Source organism: Eleutherodactylus coqui, chromosome 8 (assembly GCF_035609145.1).
Source record: "Eleutherodactylus coqui strain aEleCoq1 chromosome 8, aEleCoq1.hap1, whole genome shotgun sequence".
NCBI classification, from domain to species: domain Eukaryota; kingdom Metazoa; phylum Chordata; class Amphibia; order Anura; family Eleutherodactylidae; genus Eleutherodactylus; species Eleutherodactylus coqui.
In genome coordinates this window covers 34,158,087-34,177,876 of record NC_089844.1, presented here as the reverse complement: position 1 = coordinate 34,177,876, position 19,790 = coordinate 34,158,087, and the positions used below count along the sequence as shown (strand labels likewise).

The 19,790-nt window shown below is 44.2% G+C and overlaps 2 protein-coding genes across 3 annotated transcripts in view; one reads left to right on the top strand and one right to left on the bottom strand.

Annotated features, from left to right (window-relative positions):
* The window catches only part of TYW5 (tRNA-yW synthesizing protein 5), a 964,030-nt gene that overhangs the window by 477,085 nt on the left and 467,155 nt on the right, over window positions 1-19,790 (top strand). The window lies entirely within an intron of this gene.
* The window catches only part of WNT6 (Wnt family member 6), an 87,431-nt gene continuing 74,443 nt past the window's right edge, over window positions 6,803-19,790 (bottom strand). For both annotated transcript variants that reach the window (XM_066575471.1, XM_066575472.1), the window contains exon 4: window positions 6,803-11,773. In XM_066575471.1, coding sequence (XP_066431568.1) covers window positions 11,312-11,773 — 462 coding nt within the window. In that variant the 3' untranslated portion in view covers window positions 6,803-11,311. The remainder of the gene's footprint in view (window positions 11,774-19,790) is intronic.

Sequence of the window (19,790 nt, the reverse complement as noted above, 5' to 3'; positions counted from 1 at the left end):
CATGGACTCTGGGTGAAGGGCCTTATCTCTGTATACGGTTGTATTATTATTATTTACTATTGTTACAGTTTGCTTTTATTGTTGTGTTTTATACTTTTATAATAAAAGATCTACAGGATGTAACTCAGGATCAATACAGGATAAGTAATGTATGTACACAGTGACTCCACCAGCAGAATAGTGAGTGCAGCTCTGGAGTACATAATACAGGATGTAACTCAGCGTCAATACAGGATCAGTAATGTATGTACACAGTGACTCCACCAGCAGAATAGTGAGTACAGCTCTGGGGTATAATACAGGATGGAACTCAGGATCAGTACAGGATAAGTAATGTATGTACACAGTGACTCCACCAGCAGAATAGTGACTGCAGCTCTGGAGTATAATACAGGATGTAACTCAGGATCAGTACAGGATAAGTAATGTATGCACACAGTGACTCCACCAGCAGAATAGTGAGTGCAGCTCTAGAGTATAATACAGGATGGAACTCAGGATCAATACAGGATAAGTAATGTATGTACACAGTGACTGCACCAGCAGAATAGTGAGTGCAGCTCTGGAGTACATAATACAGGATGTAACTCAGCGTCAATACAGGATCAGTAATCCATGTTCACAGTGACTCCACCAGCAGAATAGTGAGTGCAGCTCTGGAGTATTGCACAGGATGTAACTCAGGATCAGTATAGGGCAAGTAATGTATGCACACAGTAACTCCACCAGCAGAATAGTGAGTGCAGCTCCTGAAAAGAATGCATCACCTATATATTATTTTACTAATTAAAACCAGACAGTAGGATATTTTCTATTATTCTAATCCGTTTTCATCTTCTGATTGCAGATTTTTTTTAACTCTCTTGTGTCTATATGACTACGGGGGCGGCCGTATTGTGTGAGATGCAGTTAACAATATTTACATCCTTTCATGGGCAAAGAGGACTCATTAACATCCATGGGTCTCTGTCTCTTGTGCAGAGTGGGGGAGGAGGTGAGCTGTAACCATCACCTATTGTGAATGTTGAATCCTGTGTGTAACCTAGGTATAGGTGTTTCCTGCCTGTGATGATAGTGAGATAACTGCTGAGAGATCAGTCAGTGTCAGACTAGGCTTAGTGGTCAGTGTTTGTTGTACTTTGTTGTTGTTAATGTTTGTTGTCATTCTAAGGCCCTCTGTGGCGCCCCCTTCTGCATGTGGTATGTTCTGTACAGGTTGCACACCCACAAGGCCAGCTTGGGATTGTTCCTACAGTAGCAGGAAATGATTTTCCTCCCTGCAGATTCTGGCTTGTATTGGAAGTGAATCTGCTAATGACATCATGCTGATCCCTAACGGAATGTCTGTCGGCCGTATTTACACGCCATTTCATAGAGATACGGGCAGAACTTGTACGTGAGAGTAGCATATTATTTTAGATGGGTTTTTTTCACGAGTATTTTTTTTCTCGGACCGATAGTCTGAGATAGAAGGATTGCGTCGAGAACTATTTTTGGGCGATTCTGTTCAGGATCGCGATTTGAAATTTTTACATGTGATTTTCACGCATGTGATGCGACTTTCTTGCAAAATGCGTTGCACTTGTATGCAGAATCGCATGTTTATGAACACGATAACAATTAGTTTTTTGGAGCGATATCCTGCTCACCCGCACCCTTAGTATATCATATGTTATTTTCTGTCCACATCGCTCTCAATCGGTACTCACGCGTGAAACTCCCTCTTGCAAATACAACCTAAATGCGAGTTTCATGCAGTTTTTCTGTTTTTGCCATTGAAGCATGTATGTGAAAATCACATGTGCGGCGATGCTATGAAAAATGCATTGTGATCACAGGGGGAAAAAAAATCACTCTTTTACAAGTGCGGTATTGGTCTGAGAATATCGCACTCGCCTGTGTAAATACGTCCGTAAGTGTTAACATGAAGTAGAGTCAAATTGTTTCCAGTGCCGTTGTGACTCATCTCCCTCAGTGATACGAGACACGCCATAGAACGCAATGTGCGCGTACTTGGGGGACATGATGTAAGGAAGCAGGAATGTACGCTCACGAGATCAGGTAGGTAGAGAGCCCACCGCTAGTACGTTTTATGGCGCAGCAGTGACGCACGGCATCAGTTCAGCGACCATGAGGGACCTGCAGATGACCTGTGACCATAATAAAACTCCTAATGCGATGTAACGGGGGCCTGTCCGCCCATCTGGGGTACATAATGTGCCGGTCCCACCCGATGAAGGAGGCGCAGCGTTCTGTCCTCATCTGCCCAGCCTGGATGATTGGAAAACTGCGCCTGTCACTTGTCTCATACTTCTATGATTGCTCTGATTTGGCAGCGACGCCTGAAAACTCCCATGGACATGAGTCTCGTTGCTGTTGGCGCAGCTCGCTCTATTGTGTAACCTTCTCCCCTGCTTATATCGCCGCTTACAATTATATTTATTAAAATGCCAAGATGTTTAATTTCAGTAGCCTTAAAAGAGCCGCTGCAGCAGTCAGTCATGGGCTACCTATCACGGCTTGTCTCCAGGCTGAGCATTACTGGCTCGCAACATGATTTATAGGAGAAGCCGCCACTGTATTTCCAGCTTTCAGGCATCTAGATTAATATTAGTCGTCTTCTGCCCTATCCAGATTAGGATTTATTGGCAGTCAGCGCAGTAACCTGTGACTGCAGGTAGGGCGCACTGTGCTGTGTTATAAGCAGGTATTGTGCTCCCTCTAGTGGACTAGATTGGAATGGCATGCTGGGAATAGATTCTGGATAATAGTGTTGGCATTTCTTTTCATAGAACAGAGGAGTTCTAGTTTTCCATTTATACTATACATTAACCTCTTAAGGACCGGCCCTTTTATTTATTAATTTTTTTTCATTTTCGTTTTTTCCTCCCTACTTCCAAAAAAATCATAACGCTTTTATTTATCCATCGACGTAGATTTCTGAGGGCTTTTTTTTGTGGGACAAGATGTATTTTTCAATGGTACTACTTAATGTATCACATAATGGACTGAAAAAACGTTAACAATTTCTAAGTGGAGTAAAATGAAGAAAAAAAGAAAAACAATTTCACCAAAATAATTTAAATAATAAAACAAAAATACATATTTGGTATCGCTGCGTCCGTAAAAGTCCGATCTATCAAAGTAATGCATTATTTACCCAACATGGTGAACGTCGTCAGAAGAAAAAAAAAAAGAACGCCAGAATTAGGCTTTTTTGGTCACCCCATCTCCAAGGAAAAATGTAATAAAAAGCTATCAAAGCGTCGTATGTACTCCAAAGTAGTATCAGCAGAAACAAGAGGACGTCCCGCACAAAACGAGCCCTCGTACAACTATGTTGACGGAAAAATAAAAAGGTTATGGCTGTCAGAAGATGGCGGCAGAAAATAATTCTAAAAAATTTTATATTTTTGTAAAAAATAAAAGTAGTACAGCAAAAAAAAAACTATATAAATTTGGTATTTTAGTAATTGTACTGACCCATAGAATAAAGTTATCGGGTTAAGGGCTCTTCCCCGCAAACGTAGGCGTTTTTACGTGCAACCGCTGGCGCTGTAAAAACACATGAACGAACGCACAAATCTAACGTTTGTGCACCCGTTCAGATGGCATGGACCAGGAACATATACGGTAAGGCAGCAATGCTGTTGCCTTCCCTTCCCTCCCCCTCACCGGCTCACCTTCTCTCTCCTTCCCTCTGGCTGTTTGCCATTGGAGTGGGTGGAATAGGGGCGGAGCTAAGCACCCACCCCTTGTCTGCAGCCAGCAATGGGAGGAACATAGCTTAACTCTGCCTATGTCCCACCCCCTCCCATTGCAAACAGCCTGAGGGGAGGTGAGAGGAGTAGAGAAGGGGGGAGGGAGTGTAGCAGTCACTCACCTAAACTCCCTCCCACCTCCCTTCTCCGGCTGTTGTCATTGGCTCCCATAGGAGCCCATGCAGGGGCCGACGTATTTCAGGCACAAAGATAGCTATAGTTCCAGGACTATCTTTGCTGCCCGGCGTAAAAGCGCCCGGCACTACATTTGTCAGCCAGGCGCTTTTATGCCGCTGGAATACGCCTGTGTGATCTGATGCATTGGAATCTAATCCAATGCATCAGATCGTAGAGTATATGCGCCTGCTTTGAAAATGGAGTGAATACACCCTAATTCTGTTGCTGTGTGTACGCAGTAGAAACAAGTCACACACAAAAATTGCGGAATTTCGTTTTTTTTCCATTACACTCCACTTAGCATTTTTTAAAGTTTTTTAGTACATTATACGGTACATTAAACAGTATCATTGAAAAATACAACTCTTCCTGCAAAAAACAAGCCTTCAGAAATCTTTGTCAATGGAAAAATAAGAGTCATGATTTTTTTAAAAGGGGAGAGGAAAAAACGAAGATGGAAACAAAAGGGCCATGTCCCAAAGGGGTTAATTATTGGCAAAAAAGGTTGTTTTTTTTTAACTTATTCGTACTTTTTTTTTTTTCTAGTCCCCATAAGAGACTTGAACTTGTGACCGCCCATACAGTATAATGCAATACCACAGTATAACATTATGTCGCATTTTGACAGGCAGTCTATGAAGGTGTGACACAGGCATTTATTCATGGCAGCCTTGGGGACTATTCAGGACCCTCGAACAACGATCAGGGTATTTATATACCGCTGTCAGAACTGACAGCGGGATTTAAATGGTTAACAGCCGCGATAAACCCTGCACACCCAGGATGTAATTGTTTGCCTTAGGAGCGTTTGGCTGCAAAGTTGTGATTTCCCTAAGATCTGCGCACACCATCCTGCGTAAAGATCCTCCAGGTTGGCGCCGCAAATCCACCACGACATGGCGCCTGCTCATTGGGTGGCCCTGATTCACTGGTTTCTTCATGTCAACAACTCTGAAGGCGCTCCTCATGCTCCCTGATCCTCCTTGCAATTTTTGGCGTTTTCCAATAGTTGGCACTGTAGAGGTTTTATTCCATCTCCCTTATTTGCATATTACCCAGAGGAGCGTGCATGGCCTTTGGAGTCTCCTTACTCACCGTCTAGGTGCTCTCCCTAAGGAGGAAAGATAGCGTTTCTGACCAATGATGAAGGACGCTCTCGCATTACATGATCGACTGGTCTCACCGAAATCAGAGCGTTTGAGGAATAAAGATCTCATTTGTGAGTTCAGTTCATGAGACATTTCAGGCGGGATGGAAAAGGCCACACAACACACTGAAAGCCGCTGTAAATTCTGTGCTAAAATCTGCAGGCTACCAATAGACTTTGATGCAGAATTGAAAATGGCTTAAAACCTGCTTGTAATTCTGCATCAAAACCCTCAGTTAGACCTGCAGATTTTGGTATGGAATTCCGTGATTGGCTGAGCCGCGGCACAGAAGAACCAATCAGAGCCAGCGCTTCCTGGAGGCGTGAGTTTTGACCCCCCTCACCAGGAAGCGCTGGCTGAAGACTGCAGACAAGTGTGCCACAGTGCGGTGGAGCGGACAACGCCTCTTAGGTGATGTAGTGTTTTTTTTTAAATGCAGTCAGGGCTTATTTTAGGGTAAACAGTAGGACCTCCTTTTGTAAAAGTTGCATTGTATCACATGAAAACCGTGTTTTTGTGCGATGCGAGGCAACAGAAAAGAAGTCTCCATAGGGAAATATGGGCTACAAAACACATCAATATTCAGCATGGCACATTTTTCTCTGGCAATGTAGCAGCCTAAAAAAAAATGGCCAATGTGAAGGAACCAAATGGAAAGCATGGGCTTCACATACATGTGATTTGTAGCGCTGTCTCATCGCGAGAAAATCATGCGATTTGGGCACTCGTGTGAACCCGGCCTTTTATCTCACACTGTATTATGACTATTGGCAAGGTTTAAAGTCCAGGACCAAGCACCGTAGATTACCGTTGCTTGGTACATAAAGGGTTAAAGGAGTCATCCAAGCAGCGCCTGCCAGGATACACCAGGGTCGGAGTGGAAGCACTGCTCTGACCCTTGTGTAGCTTCAACACTCGTAATTGCAATCAATGGGAGTTATGCTTGTAATTGCAGGCTGGGGTCCCATTGATTGCAATGAGAGCTGTGCTTGTAATTACGAGTGCTGGCCACTGCACAGGGGTCGGAGCAGTGCTTCCACTCCGACCCTGGGGTATCCCGGCGGGTGCTTCCTGGATAACCCCTTTAAATACATCAGCTCATTTGACACTATCTCAGCACAGATAGTATCACATATAAGAAGCTTGGATACATGCACTGAGCAGACAAAATCACACACGATAGGCTTGGATACGCCAGCTAATCAGACGGTATACGCTGGCATACAAGACAGAGTCAGGGCTAGCTTATATTACCGCTAGGCTCTGTTAAGCTTTTCCATTTATCTGTTCCATTTGTGGAGCATAGAAACGGAAACATAAATGGAATTAAACGTATCCGTTTTATTCGCCATTCGTATCAATCTTTCGTTTGTTTTTCATTTCTTAAAGGAAACCTTTCCATTTATTTCCATTCCGTTTCCTATCCGTTTTTCAAACGGAACAAATAGCGCAGTCGTATCTTATTTCTCCAGTCATATCCAGAGCTTCTGGTGACGTGATTGGCTCCGCTCTGTGGAACTGTCACCGCTGCTCCCACAATGCACTGCTCTTCGAGAACAGGGATCCAGCACAATTCCTCCTGCAGCTTTGGCCGTGAATGGAGAAGAAAGCTTCATGTAACGCAAAAAAAATATCAAAGAAAAGCAAACGCTTCGTATTTAGTTCTTTGCACAATCGCGATTGTTTGCTCCGTATATTATCTCCTCGAGCCATAAGAACGTCTTAAATAACTTTATTACTAAAAATACAAGATTATAGTACACACATTTCCTCGCAGCAATGGCGTATGAATCTGTACAATGACCTGTAATGGCGATTATCGTGCTGACGCTCCCCTAGGCCTGGTTACCGGGCTGCTGCGATGATGTACCGTGCCGGCACCACAGGCCAGTGATTGGCTGCAGCGAGCGCATGCGGAGACAACATGGCACCAATGAAGCTGAGCGTACAGAGACTGGCAGGGACCCCGGACGTGCCGCCACAGGAGCTGTGGGGATTGGCAAAGTATTACTCCTTTTGTTATTTTACACCATTGTTTGTGAAAACATGTCATGTGGTTGCAAGCCCCCTTTCATCGCTGTATAGTAGCCTCTCGCTTCAATTCCTAATTATTTTTCAAAATCTCTTCTTGCTGTCAGCGAATTGAAACATTCTTGTTTAGCTACTATGATAGACAGTCAGAAAATCCTATGTGACTCAAAGGGATATTCTGGGACTTTAGCTATTAATGACTTATCCTCAAAACGGGGGTCTGCCGCTCGGGATCGTTCTGCTAATCAGCTGACGTCATCATAGGTGATTAATGCCGGAAGTGTAATAGCTGGCTCAAATCGAAATCAATGTCAGCGCTGCCACCTATTACATTTCTGGCTCCTCGTTACGGTAAGGGTCGGACGTGAGGAGCCGGAGGTGTAATAGGTGGCAGCGCTCATGTTGCTTTCAGTGGGAGTGAAGACAGCTATTACACTTCTGGCACTGATCTCCACTGACAGCCGGCCAAACGACTCACTGATTAGCGGGGATCCCAAGTGGCGGGCCCCCATTCATCAATTGTTGATGACTTATATTGAGGATAGGTCTTCAGGAAAGTCCTGGAATACCCCTGAAACACATGGTCTATAGTTTGTTACAATGTATCAATGCAGGTAAAACATACTATTCTGGATGTCTAGCTCACAGAGGATTGCTTGGATTGAAAAGTATGATATCTCTGGTGTTGAGGACCGTTCTGTTAATTTTCTCTATTCTTCCGATATACAGAATCGAGTAGTCGGCTAGATTATCCTTTCCTTTCTGTAAGAATGTTTGACATAGTGGATCCATCAAAACGATCAATGCTTCGGTACTATGTAAGTCCTGACATCAGTATGATGTGAGCCATAGTTCAGAATGCGTTTTCAGATCCAGAATTTATTTCACACTGTTTCCATCCAGTGACCGCAAGCAGAGATCTTGAAAATGGCTAGGAGTTAGAACACTGAGAAAGTTGCAGAACTTTTCATTATTCAATCATTGACATCAAACCCCTTTGATACCTCCATTGATACGGACATAGTATGTGCACCCCTGCTTGTAACTGAACCGACCCGCAGACTTCCTGTTATGAGACTTTAGATTTACATTTTGCAAATGGCGAAAAGATCTGAAAGTTTAATTTTCAAAGTGAAAATCACCAGCAACGATCAGGTCCAAAGATGGAAGACATCACAGAGGCTGATCTCTGAGCCCGAGAAGAAGTGCTGAGTTCTGGATATAGAAATGGGGCTCTGAGGTTATAATGTCCAAAGATGGCGGCTCAGCCCGCCAGTAGAAGAGGGAGCTTATGCGAATATCATACATCATGAGCGCAATTGGTTACTTTATGTGGTGCATCCAGCTCAGAGGACTTCTCCTAACATAGTCCATCTGGTCTGGACACGAATGTCCCAATGTTTTTTAGAATTGGAACACTCATTCTATTGCATATTGAAAAAGTCTGTTAGTTCGGCACCAGATGGTCCAGAAATTCTATTAATTTAACTGTTCGTTCAGCACTTCATGTCCTCAGTAGCGGGTCCACGGGACATTTCAGAAGGCTGACACCGATGTTAATAGCAAATGCTAACAATGGCGCAACCTTGTAGGATCATTGATTATAATGCAGCAATGTTAATGGTCAGTATCATCAATGAGTGGGTTAAGCCCAGTCCCATCTATAAGCAAGCACCGCTGTGGTGGACTCAGAGTAGGCGCAGCTTCACACCAGTGTAATCCTCTGCATGCTGCCCGCGACTATCTTGGTGAGTAGGCATGCGTAATGCACGCCAAGAAAGAACATACTGCGATCTTTCTTGAGCGTGTATTTTGCACAATATGTGCAAGCGGCAACATGGGAGCCTATGATAGCTACAGCGTATTATGGACCAATGCGCCTAATCCGCTGTCACCACACGCCCGTGTGGAGGAGCCCTAAGGGGGTTCAACCTAAGCTGTGAAATTGTTTGTATTTATATAAAATTGATAATGTTACGTAACTGTTCCTTTAAGTCTGGTAGCGCCAGGGTTGTTGGTGGGAGTGGCACAATAGTGTAGGGGTGGTACCACCACAAACTAGGGTGGTCCCCGGTTAATTAAGCTCCATGCAGAAACGGAAGTGCATGTAAGGCCTGTGACTGGGCTTTCTTTCAATGGTTACTGACAGTGGTAAAGCTGGCTAGCCACATGGTCTTCCCCTTGGTGAGCCTACTAAAGCACCTGCCTGGGGCATCACCTTGTATTACTGGGAAAGGTACTTGTGGAGAGTATTAAGTTGACGTAAGGTGTCTTATAGACCATGCAGTATTCCTTCCATCTCCTTTATTTGCATATTACCCAGAGGAGCATGAATGACCTTATAAGTCTCCTTACTCACTCAGCTTCTGGGTGCTCTCCCTAAGGAGAAAAGATAACGTTCCTGACTTGAGCAAAAAAGGTATGCAAATAGTAGGAGAGCTAATTTATAGGGGAAGAGTCCTTCGGGCCGTGACTTCCGGGCAAAGTTATTTGTTTGCTGGGAATTTCGGTGGCTTCAATACAAAAGTGGACACTGCTGAAACAATCGCTTTACTGTTAGCCGTTTAGAGGCAAGCGTGACATCTGAGGTGTATTTAAGTTCTACGGTCTCTTATTTTTTTTTCTCTCGGGAATAGAAGCAAATAAAAACATGGATTACAAATAAGAAGATGCCGGCATTTATCAGGGATGAGTGAGCGATGGCAGCAACGTCTAGTGCACAGAACCCACATGACAGCAGCTGGAGGGAAGTGTTTATGGTGTTGTTTGTGTTCCAAAAACAGTGTATAATCATCTGTTTTCCTCACTTGCATGAACACCCATGGACATTCATGGTCAGTTGAGTGAGACATGCAGTGAAGGTGTCATGGATGTGAAAGATGTGCATTCATAGGTGCGACGGTTTAACAAACCAAAGGAGCCTCGTCCACGCACCAGACAGTCCAACAACATGAATGAAGCAAGTGGTTATAACAGACCGCCAATTGACTGTGGAAGAGATTGCCTAGAACGTCGGCAGTTGCGTAGGATCTGTGCTCACCACCCTGCGTGAACACCTGAGGATGTGGAAAGGTTCCTCCTGTTGACCAACGATTCGGAGGCCGTTCACATAGCAATGTGTCAGGCGATCTGAACATGTAATGACGGCATGAATGGTGCCTTCATTCCATCCATTATCACAGCGCACGAGGTATATCCGCTGTTTTTCAGAAGGACGCTCGCTGTTGTTGCACATTTTGAAGACGCGCAGCCCATGTGTCATCAATTTTCCAGTGAGCAAAACAGACCCCTAAAAAAGCGTTCACAGCGGCCATGCCATAATGGTGGCGCCGTTGTGAAAAATGTGTATGTCAAGAGGGAGATCATGTTGAGAAGTGACAATACCTTCAGCTTTCTGGGGTAAGTCGTTTTTTAGAAAAAAAAAGTTAGGAGACCTTAGAACCTGAATGCACCTCCTATTTTCTGACTGATTCGCATCAAATTGCCAAAATCGAAAAATTTTCACCCCAGGGCACACTTATTAATGTGAGTACTAATGGTTGCACCTATCAGTCGAAAGGAGGCAATCGCTAGCGGGATGTACGCTTCTATAGTTCGATGGTAGCTCTCAATGGCAAGCCTGTACCAATGTTACCAAACATTAGCCCTAGAGCATGCTCCCAGTGGGCCATCCACATACGGCCTCACCATTACCCCTTCCCAGTTCAAACAGTTAGGGTCAGAGGGTAAAGAATGGCAGAGTACCAGTTTCAGATATAGGAATCACTTACTACTTGGTGCTGGACCTGATGACCTGGGTCCAGCGCCCAATAGTGATTCTACAGGATGAATTCCATAGGATTATATGAACACATTGCTCTGCTTTTAGTGGAAATACCATAATTATGCTCCTGTGTATACGTTTACATACATATACTGTATATATATATTATCTATAAAATGATACTGCCTTTTGTTGCCCCCCCACTCAGGTAACAAGTCTTTTTTTTATCGAGGATGTGCCCTTGAAACATCCATATTCATCGGCTATGAGGTGTAGTCATGTGACTGTCCCAGTCTCAGAGCTGACGTTTTTTCCCCATGTCACATTAGTCAACCAGCTCTGTTTTTAGTGGGGGGCGTTTATGCCAGAGTCCTCAGTCGACGTCCAGGCGCCCCCAGATGGAGCCAGTTTCCTTCTTTTCCCACTCCGTCTCATAAGCACATACTGAGCTCCTTTTTCACAGTACATTTATTGCAGTTTACGACGCAGCACCAGTGGAAGCGGCACAGGCAGCTCTCCTCCACCACCACAGTCTCCTCCCGGTACCCCCTGCCGCAGCAGAGCAGGTCACATCCCCCAACGTCCAGAGCGGTGCTGTTACAAATACGACCCCTTGTCCCTGGGGAGCCGGTTTTTCGGTTGGCTTGGCAGAAATCGGGGGAATCAGCAGAGTAAATCAAGTCTTGTTTGTCGGGAGGTTTGATGTTGTGTCCAACCGGTATGATTGTCTTGCCGTCATTCCCTCCCATAACCTTAAAGGCTCCATTGAATCTCTCAAGTAGTCGGTCTCCGACTTCCCTGAAGTGCGGCATTTTCTTCCAACAGGTCCGCAAAGTGCAGGAACCGGAGAGACCATGGCATTTACACTCCGTCCTCATGTAGTTCTTCACCGCCTGCAGTAAAAGCAAGATAAAAAAGCATACATGAGTGAAATAAATAATACAGCATTAAAATGACCCTCTGCTCCCTGGACAAACCAGATCAGGGGAGCAACATTCACTAGCACTCTCGTTCCTCATTATTACACTGTGGATCCCGAACCCCTTTGTGTTGGTAGTGCATCGGTAGTCTAAGACTCAACAAGCCGCTCTCTGAATGGCCAATGTTACTCAGATGCACAGCATTGGCCAATCTGAGAGCAGCATGAAGTGTCTCAGACTACAGATGCACATTGTGTACTGGGCAGTGAAAGGAGCATTGCAGCTATCTTCAGAACCCGTGGATCTGCGGCAGAATGGTGAGACAGGGGAATACCCAGTAATGTTACTCCCCCCCCCTGGTCCTAGGACAAATTCTGTCTCTAAGACTGTTGGGTCGTTTTAAAGTGCTTTTTTTCGGGATTAAACTATTGATGACCTGCCAATCATAAAGTCGTAGAGTTGGACCTCCAGGGTCATTGGGTTTAACACACTGCTTAAAGCAGGATTCAATCAGTTGATTGAAGAGGCCGTGACGCTTGGATGAGTACTGCGGCCTCTTTTCAGGCCAGTGACGTCACCTTTATTGGTCACATGGCCTGAGAATAACTTAGCCCCATTCAAGTAAATGGGGCTAGGTGCAATACTAGGCATAGCCACAATACGATGTACAGCGCTGTGCCTGGTATGGACTGCACTTACAGCAGCGCTCACTTGAGTGCTGTTATCACTACAATCAGTTGATCGGCAAGCATTTCAAGTGGCAGAGTCCCACTGATCAACTAGCCATGATCAGTCCTGAGGTCATTAATAGTTTAGTGCCAGAAAAACCCCTTAAAACACAAAAATACCCAGCTCTCACTATTTCTTATGTTTTTATATAACTTACAGACCCCTTTGTATTCTGAAGGTCGTGTCTGGTGACCACTTGTTTTCTCATCTTCGTAACCCTGCCTCCCTCCGACATCCTACACAGACTAGAAGTATGCCTTCCAACTTTTGACTCCTTATTTGTGTAATAGTAAGGTCTTCCCCCTGATTTACCAGGAATGCTGACAAAACCTCTAAGAAATGACCACTTTCTAGCATTAGTCCAACCTCTTTTGAGGTTAATTTCACAGAACAATCCCATAAAAATAAAGGAAAGAGTTGGGAGGTACGTGGAAGTATGAGAAGACGGCACAAGATATTCTGTAGCCTCTGGATAAAAACCAAAGCAGCGACCATCTTTTTACATACAGTAAGACCCATAAATGTTGATTGAGAGGACGTACAGCTCAGTCACCTATGTATTTACAAGGGGCATTCCCATCTGCTTGTGGCGGACATGATATATACACCACGTGGAAGAAGTGGACGTCAGTCCCAGGAGAAGCTGATGGCCCCATGGGCCTGGAAGAGAACCAAGCTGCTGGACTCACGAGACCGGTCTCCAACATCTTAGTGTGTGCTCACTAGAGGGATAATGACGGATGAGCATGGTCTAGAGGAGTATCTTACCAAAAGGACTGTGGTAATATGAGGACTGTGGTAATATGAGGATTGTGATACACTGTTAGTTTGACATACTGTGTGAGGTTATCTGCGACAGTAAACAACGCCACATGTAGGTACTTTGTAACTTGTTTAGGGTTAACCGAGTTGGTGAGTGATGTTAGGTGTAGATCTTGCTCCACGGTGACAGGGCACTCTGTATTAGTGGTGTTATGCCCCGGCAAAAGTGTACGCAAGACAGGAGTGATGTATTAGAGATGCACTTTTGCACCTATGGCGCATTAAGATAGGCGCGAGTTCCAGAGGTGCGGTCTGCATCTATCAGATTTTCATGGCATATCCTGTGGATGGGAAGGGGATATCTCTTTAAACTTAACCCACAGAGTTCATCTGTAGATAACAGTACATTTGCTTGTTGTGTCCTTTATTGACTACTGGTCCTGCGCACATGGGGGCACTCTTGAGTTTGACCTGGTTGCTTTAGAATAATAGGTCCCCTGTGGCTCCATTTCCCAGCATGTTTTACTGCAATGAGATAAAGATTTCTATCCTGTGCACTAGAGCGCTGAATTGTTGCACAATATATAGCATCTGCCAAACAAGTTGAAACAATTCTGACCCTGCAATTATCCTGACATATAAATGCTCAACCTGGAAAAGTGACGGCCTGGAGGGGTGCGGGTACAGCGCCAAGTGTCGTTACTCAAATTTTATCTAGACAAAGTAGTGTCAGGTCTATGGGGTAATGGTATACTGCATGATAAGATGTCTCCAAAGGAGGAGAAGCTACATGATCCAAAGGAGACACAAGACATAGACAGGACATGATAGATGGAATTGATGCAACAAATTCTATGTGTATGTCACATCAAATCATCAGCAAATCAACGTAAACTAAAGTCCCCCATTCATCTGAATGGGAATCTGCACTGCAGTTTATATGGTGCAGGTTTTACAGCACAGGTTTAAAATTCCCATCATGGAAAGAAAGGAAGTGCTATGTCTAGCCAAACATTCTGCCAGTAGTTCACTGTCCTGTACTTCCTTTCCATCACTTTCCATGCTGCATTGCCCTGTCTGTGGTCCAATCAGCAGGCAAGCAGTATCTGAATGCCAGTCCATCTGCTTCCAGAATCATTCAGACATTCAGAGACATTCTAGCCGAATGTAGAATAAACCCAAAAGTAATGTATACACACGCGCTGTAACAGTAGAAGTGGCAGAGAATGTGAAGACTGCAGACATATGATCTGCTGATCGGTCAGCCTGCAGCCTCTGAGTATGGGTAACCCCTCCCACAAAGCTCAGAAAAGGTCCCAGCATCCTTGTTATTACAGACGCTCAGTACCTAACAGGCAGTGGATTGCAAAGGGTCTGGAAGGGAGACCCCTATTGGCAACCGCTTCAAACTTCTTTTACAATTGTAAAGCAACATTTTCAGGATATTTACATGTGGACTAGATCCACTCAGTGGGTGCTAACCTGCATACATACCTACAGCATCAACAAATGAAAATTTGCGGTAGAAATCCAAGGCTCAACCTTGGATTTCTGTTGCGGATTGTATGGCAGATCCATTGTGGCCTATGAATTTTTACACATACTCTAAAAACTATCACAGCTGGAGAGAAGCTTCTGTTTTACCCTACAGAAGATTGTCTGGACTGAAGTGTAGCAAACCGTGACTGTGAGAAGTATTAGGTATGAACTGGATTTTGGTAAAAAGGTAAAGTCCCCTGGTGCAAGCACCGTGTCATGGCTCACTCCTTGGGTGACGTCACATTGTGACATTTTCTAGGCAGACTGTTTTTGTGGGGTGGTTTGCCATTGCCTTCCCCAGTCATCCTTTTCCCTCCAGCAAGCTGGGTACTCATTTTACCAACCTCAAAAGGATGGAAGGTTGAGCCATCAACGGGGATTGAACGTGCAACCTTTAGGTTTGAGCGAGTGATTAGGATCACATTTCTGCTGCCCTAACACTCTGCACCAAACGAGGCTCATGGACTAGATGTTAGCCTCCAGTAATGTTTCCAATCACTGTCAGCAAGCAGTGATCTTGAAAATTGTGAGGAATCAATGCACAAAGTTTATTGGAAAGTTGCAGAACTTTTTACTATACAGTAATTGTCAGTTGCTGAGGTGGAGCTGATGGCCGGTGGCCCTACTTGGCATCCTACAAGAGCACAGACCACTAAACATGTACTCAAGAACCTGATGCCACAGAGTGTAGCAGTCCTAAAAGTCTTTGAGAGGATGGTACAAACAGTAAAGGGGTTGTGCCAAGATAGAAAAATGTATTCCCCATCCATAGCATAAGGGATAACATTCTGCTTTGGTGGGGGGCCTGACTCGCTGGGACTGCTACACAACTTGAAGGTTCCCACATGAATAGGTGCGGTTCCATTCATTTCCGTGGGAGCACCATGGATTGCAAAGTGTCTGAACTCGCCTATCTCCATTGCTCCCACTGAAATGAGTGGCTGTATGCAACTGCCTTTTTATGCAGAAACCTTTGGGACCCCTAATCTAAGGATCTGTGGGCATCTCAGTGGTCAGACTTCACTATGAGAAATTTATTCCTTGTCCTGTGGATAGAGGATAACATTCTATCTTGGCACAAACCCTTTAAGATAACTGATTGGTCATTCTGAAGTTTAGTATAGTCGGGGGGGGGGGGGGGGGGAGTGGTTAAATACCCCTCTCCCAAAGTCTCAGGCTCACAGAGATAGATGAGTATTAAAGCGTACCTGAGTTTTTAATAAGTTTTCTAAAATATCATAGGTTCTCCTTAGCCACTCATGTGTTGCAATTTGTACCCATTCCCTCTAACTAAGACAGTGTCCCAATGTCGTTATTACTACAGAATCTCAGTACCTACTAACAGGCAGTGGATTGTAGAGTGGTGCATGAGCACACCAGCCCACTAAACAGCTGATATGCAGGGGTCCCAGGTGGTACTGATTTACTGATTGGTAACCTCTCCTGCCAATAAGCCATTATTGTTAAAGTTGTGTTCATACTTGGCTTTTTTTGTTGCGTCTTTTTAAAAACCAAATGTATTGTCAGAAACCACATGCAGTTTTTTGATGCGTTTTATTTGCTGATGTTCAAAAATCGCAACAAAAAACGCCAAGGATTCCCGCAGCGGATTCTGGCTTGGACCCCGGCCAGTGACCCTGCATACCGGTGTTCTTTCGTTTTCATCTGTACTGCAGGTGGACTCGGCAGCTCGCCGTTGAACAAGCACAGTAGAGGGTTTTTTTTTTAAAAAGTTTGTTTTCCCCGTGCAGTCACTAAGTGATGACACGGGTACCCGCGACCTTTCCGCAATGTCATTGTGGAATGGCCGCAGGTCAGGCAGCTTCCATTGCGTTCAATGGAAGCTGTCGGTGCAGAATCTGTGCAAAAATAGAGCTTTTCCTCCGCAAGCGGAAGTTGCAATTGATTTCCGCTCGTGTGCAGGAAGAATCGATTTCCCATTGCATACTATGGATCGTATTTGCTGTGGATCCGCAGGGTGGACAGACGCCCGCCGCGAATTCCACAACAAAAATCCACCCGTGTGCAGGCGGCCTAAATAAAGTGAGCAAACCTACTGAATTGCAGTTTGACTTCAGCATCCAAGGTAATGAGGATTCCTGCTACCACAAATGAGGGTTTTAATTCACAAATTATGGGAGTTTCATTCACAAATTATGGGGGTTTCATCCACCGATGTTGGGGGGGGGGGGGGGGGGTCATTTCCAGAACATGAAGTGCCCTTTAAAGTTGCTAATAAGAAAATAGCGTACTTTATTTAGGAATTAGCAGCAGAAGCCACATGTTGGAACGGTTCTGTTCTGGAAGAGCAAACTGCTGACTGTGGAATATTTAAGCAATCTGTCAGCAGTTAGCCGGCTCCGCACTGACAGCGGGCGCAGACAGATAGCACTTCATGTGATTAGTGAAGAGCAGGTCTTCAGGGAGAGCCTGTGCAAATGGCAAGTTAGGAAGTTTTCATAAGAACGTGGAAGCAGAAGCAACATATCTGGGATCCAATTCTACTAAACAACCGCAGCAAGTGACCGAAAGCATCTGCAGAAATTCCCAAGCCTCCTACTGGTCATAAAAAGTAGTGCATCTTTTTTGGTCCCCCTACTGGGCATAGTAAGTAGTGCAGCTTCCTTGGTACCTCTACTGGGCATAGTAAGTAGTGTTGATTCCCTGGTCGAATTACTGGGCATAATAAGTAGTGCAGTTTCTTTGGTTCACCTAATAAGCAATGCGGCTTCCCTGGTCCCCTTACTGGGCGTATTAAGTAGTGTAGCTTCCTTGGTCTGTCTACTGAGAATAGTATGTAGTGCCGATTCCCTGGTCCCACTACTGCACATAATAAGTAGTGCAGTTTCCCTGGCCTCGCTACTAGGTATAATAAGTAATGTAGTCTACCTAGTTCACCTGCTGGCATACTAAGTAGTGCAGCTTCCTTGGTCCCCCTACTGGGCTTAATTATTGCAGCCTTTCTGGTGCTCCTACTGGACACATTAAGTAGTGCAGCTTCCTTGGTCCCTCTATTGAACACAAGGGGTAATGTTAAAACAAACAGCAGGTAATAATATTCATGAACTCTGTGGAAAACAAATTCAGGCAGATTTCAAATATCCACAGTATGTTTGTACGTTAATCTTCCCATTATGGCTGCGGACCCCCGAGGGTCTACGGAACGAAATTTTAATCATAATGGAATCCTCATTTATTAGAGACGAAGTCTGACAGCCATAAAGCAGACATTAAAATGAAGGAGTATCAGTCAGCTTACACAGACTGAAGGCCAAGAAGGTTTTTTTTTTTTAGAAAAAAATTAATAGATTGAACCTATTAAAGGGCCATTTCCTACTAATTAGTGTATATAGAAACCCAAGTCACTATGCAAATAACTAACTTATAAAAAATTATGCTGGTTTAGAGCTGAAATCTCCCAGTATCCCATTCAGTATCTGCACAGAGCATAATCATCAAAATGCAGTTAGGGAAATATAGTCTTTGATACAGGATAAGTAATGTATGTACACAGTGACTCCACCAGCAGAATAGTGAGTGCAGCTCTGGAGTATAATATAGGATGTAACTCAGGATCAGTCCAGGATAAGTAATTTATGTAGACAGTGACTGCACCAGCAGAATAGTGAGTGCAGCTCTGGAGTATAATGTAGGATGTAACTCAGGAACAGTACAGGATAAGTAATATATTTATACAGTGACTCTGCCAGCAGAATAGTGAGTGCAGCTCTGGAGTATAATGTAGGATGTAACTCAGGAACAGTACAGGATAAGTAATATATGTATACAGTGACTCCGCCAACAGAATAGTGAGTGCAGCTCCGGAGTATAATATAGGATGTAACTCAGGAACAGTAGAGGATAAGTTATGTATGTACACAGTGACTCCACCAGCAGAATAGTGAGTGCAGCTCTGGAGTATAATACACAATGTAACTCAGGATCAGTACAGGATAAGTAATGTATGTACACAGTGATTCCACCAGCAGAATAGTGAGTGCAACTCTGGAGTATAATACAGGATGTAACTCAGGACCAGGGCAGGATAAGTAATGTATGTACACAGTGACTCCACCAGCAGAATAGTGAGTGTAGCTCAAAATATAACTCAAAGTCTGTACAGGATAAGTAATGTATTTTCTAAGTGATTCGGATTTTTTGATAAGTGTTATATAGTATATATATTGTGTTGTCAGGTATACATATACTTTTTAATGTATGGAAAATGCTAGTACAAATTGAGCAAATGGATGAAGGTGAAGAGACAGGAAGAAAGGGAGTGAGAGATGGAGAGGACAGGGAAGGAGGTGGAGAGATAGATTGGGGAGATAACACCTAGATGCTTTTCCTATGGAATGCACCTTCAATCCCCTGCAGCAAAACCCACCACCCCCAGGAATTCTCCATGGCCACACGGCTGCCTCTGCCTCCCCAATCCATCTCTCATTGCTAATTAATTCATGATTCATGGAAGCTTCTTCCTTCTCCTGACTCTTTAATTAAAATACTTTTCTATGAGCGTAGATAGGAAACCACAGGTCTCAGAGCATGAAGCCAAAATCCATTGTCCTCGCTGCTCCTCAGTGGCTGTGAGTGACAGCGGAGAATGAGCGCAGACAGCTCTGCCTAGACTATTTCTATAAATCACCATAATATATGGCACTTCTCATTTTTTTGTCAAAATTCCGTTCTGCTGCTTGATGCAATTAAAGGGACATTACACAGAAACTTTACAGATACACTGCAGGTTATCAGCGCAGCAGGTGGGGAATTACATTACAGTGAGTAGATTTGAGGTGCAATTTGAAGCTCAGGGTCTTCTATCTACTATGTGCTACACTGTCCTTCCAAAAGTAATTGGACATGAGCAATCAAAAGCATTATTTATTTCCATATTTTAATACTTAGTGGGGCTCCTTTGGCCCTAATGACATTGGATACTTTCAGTGGTATACTTTCT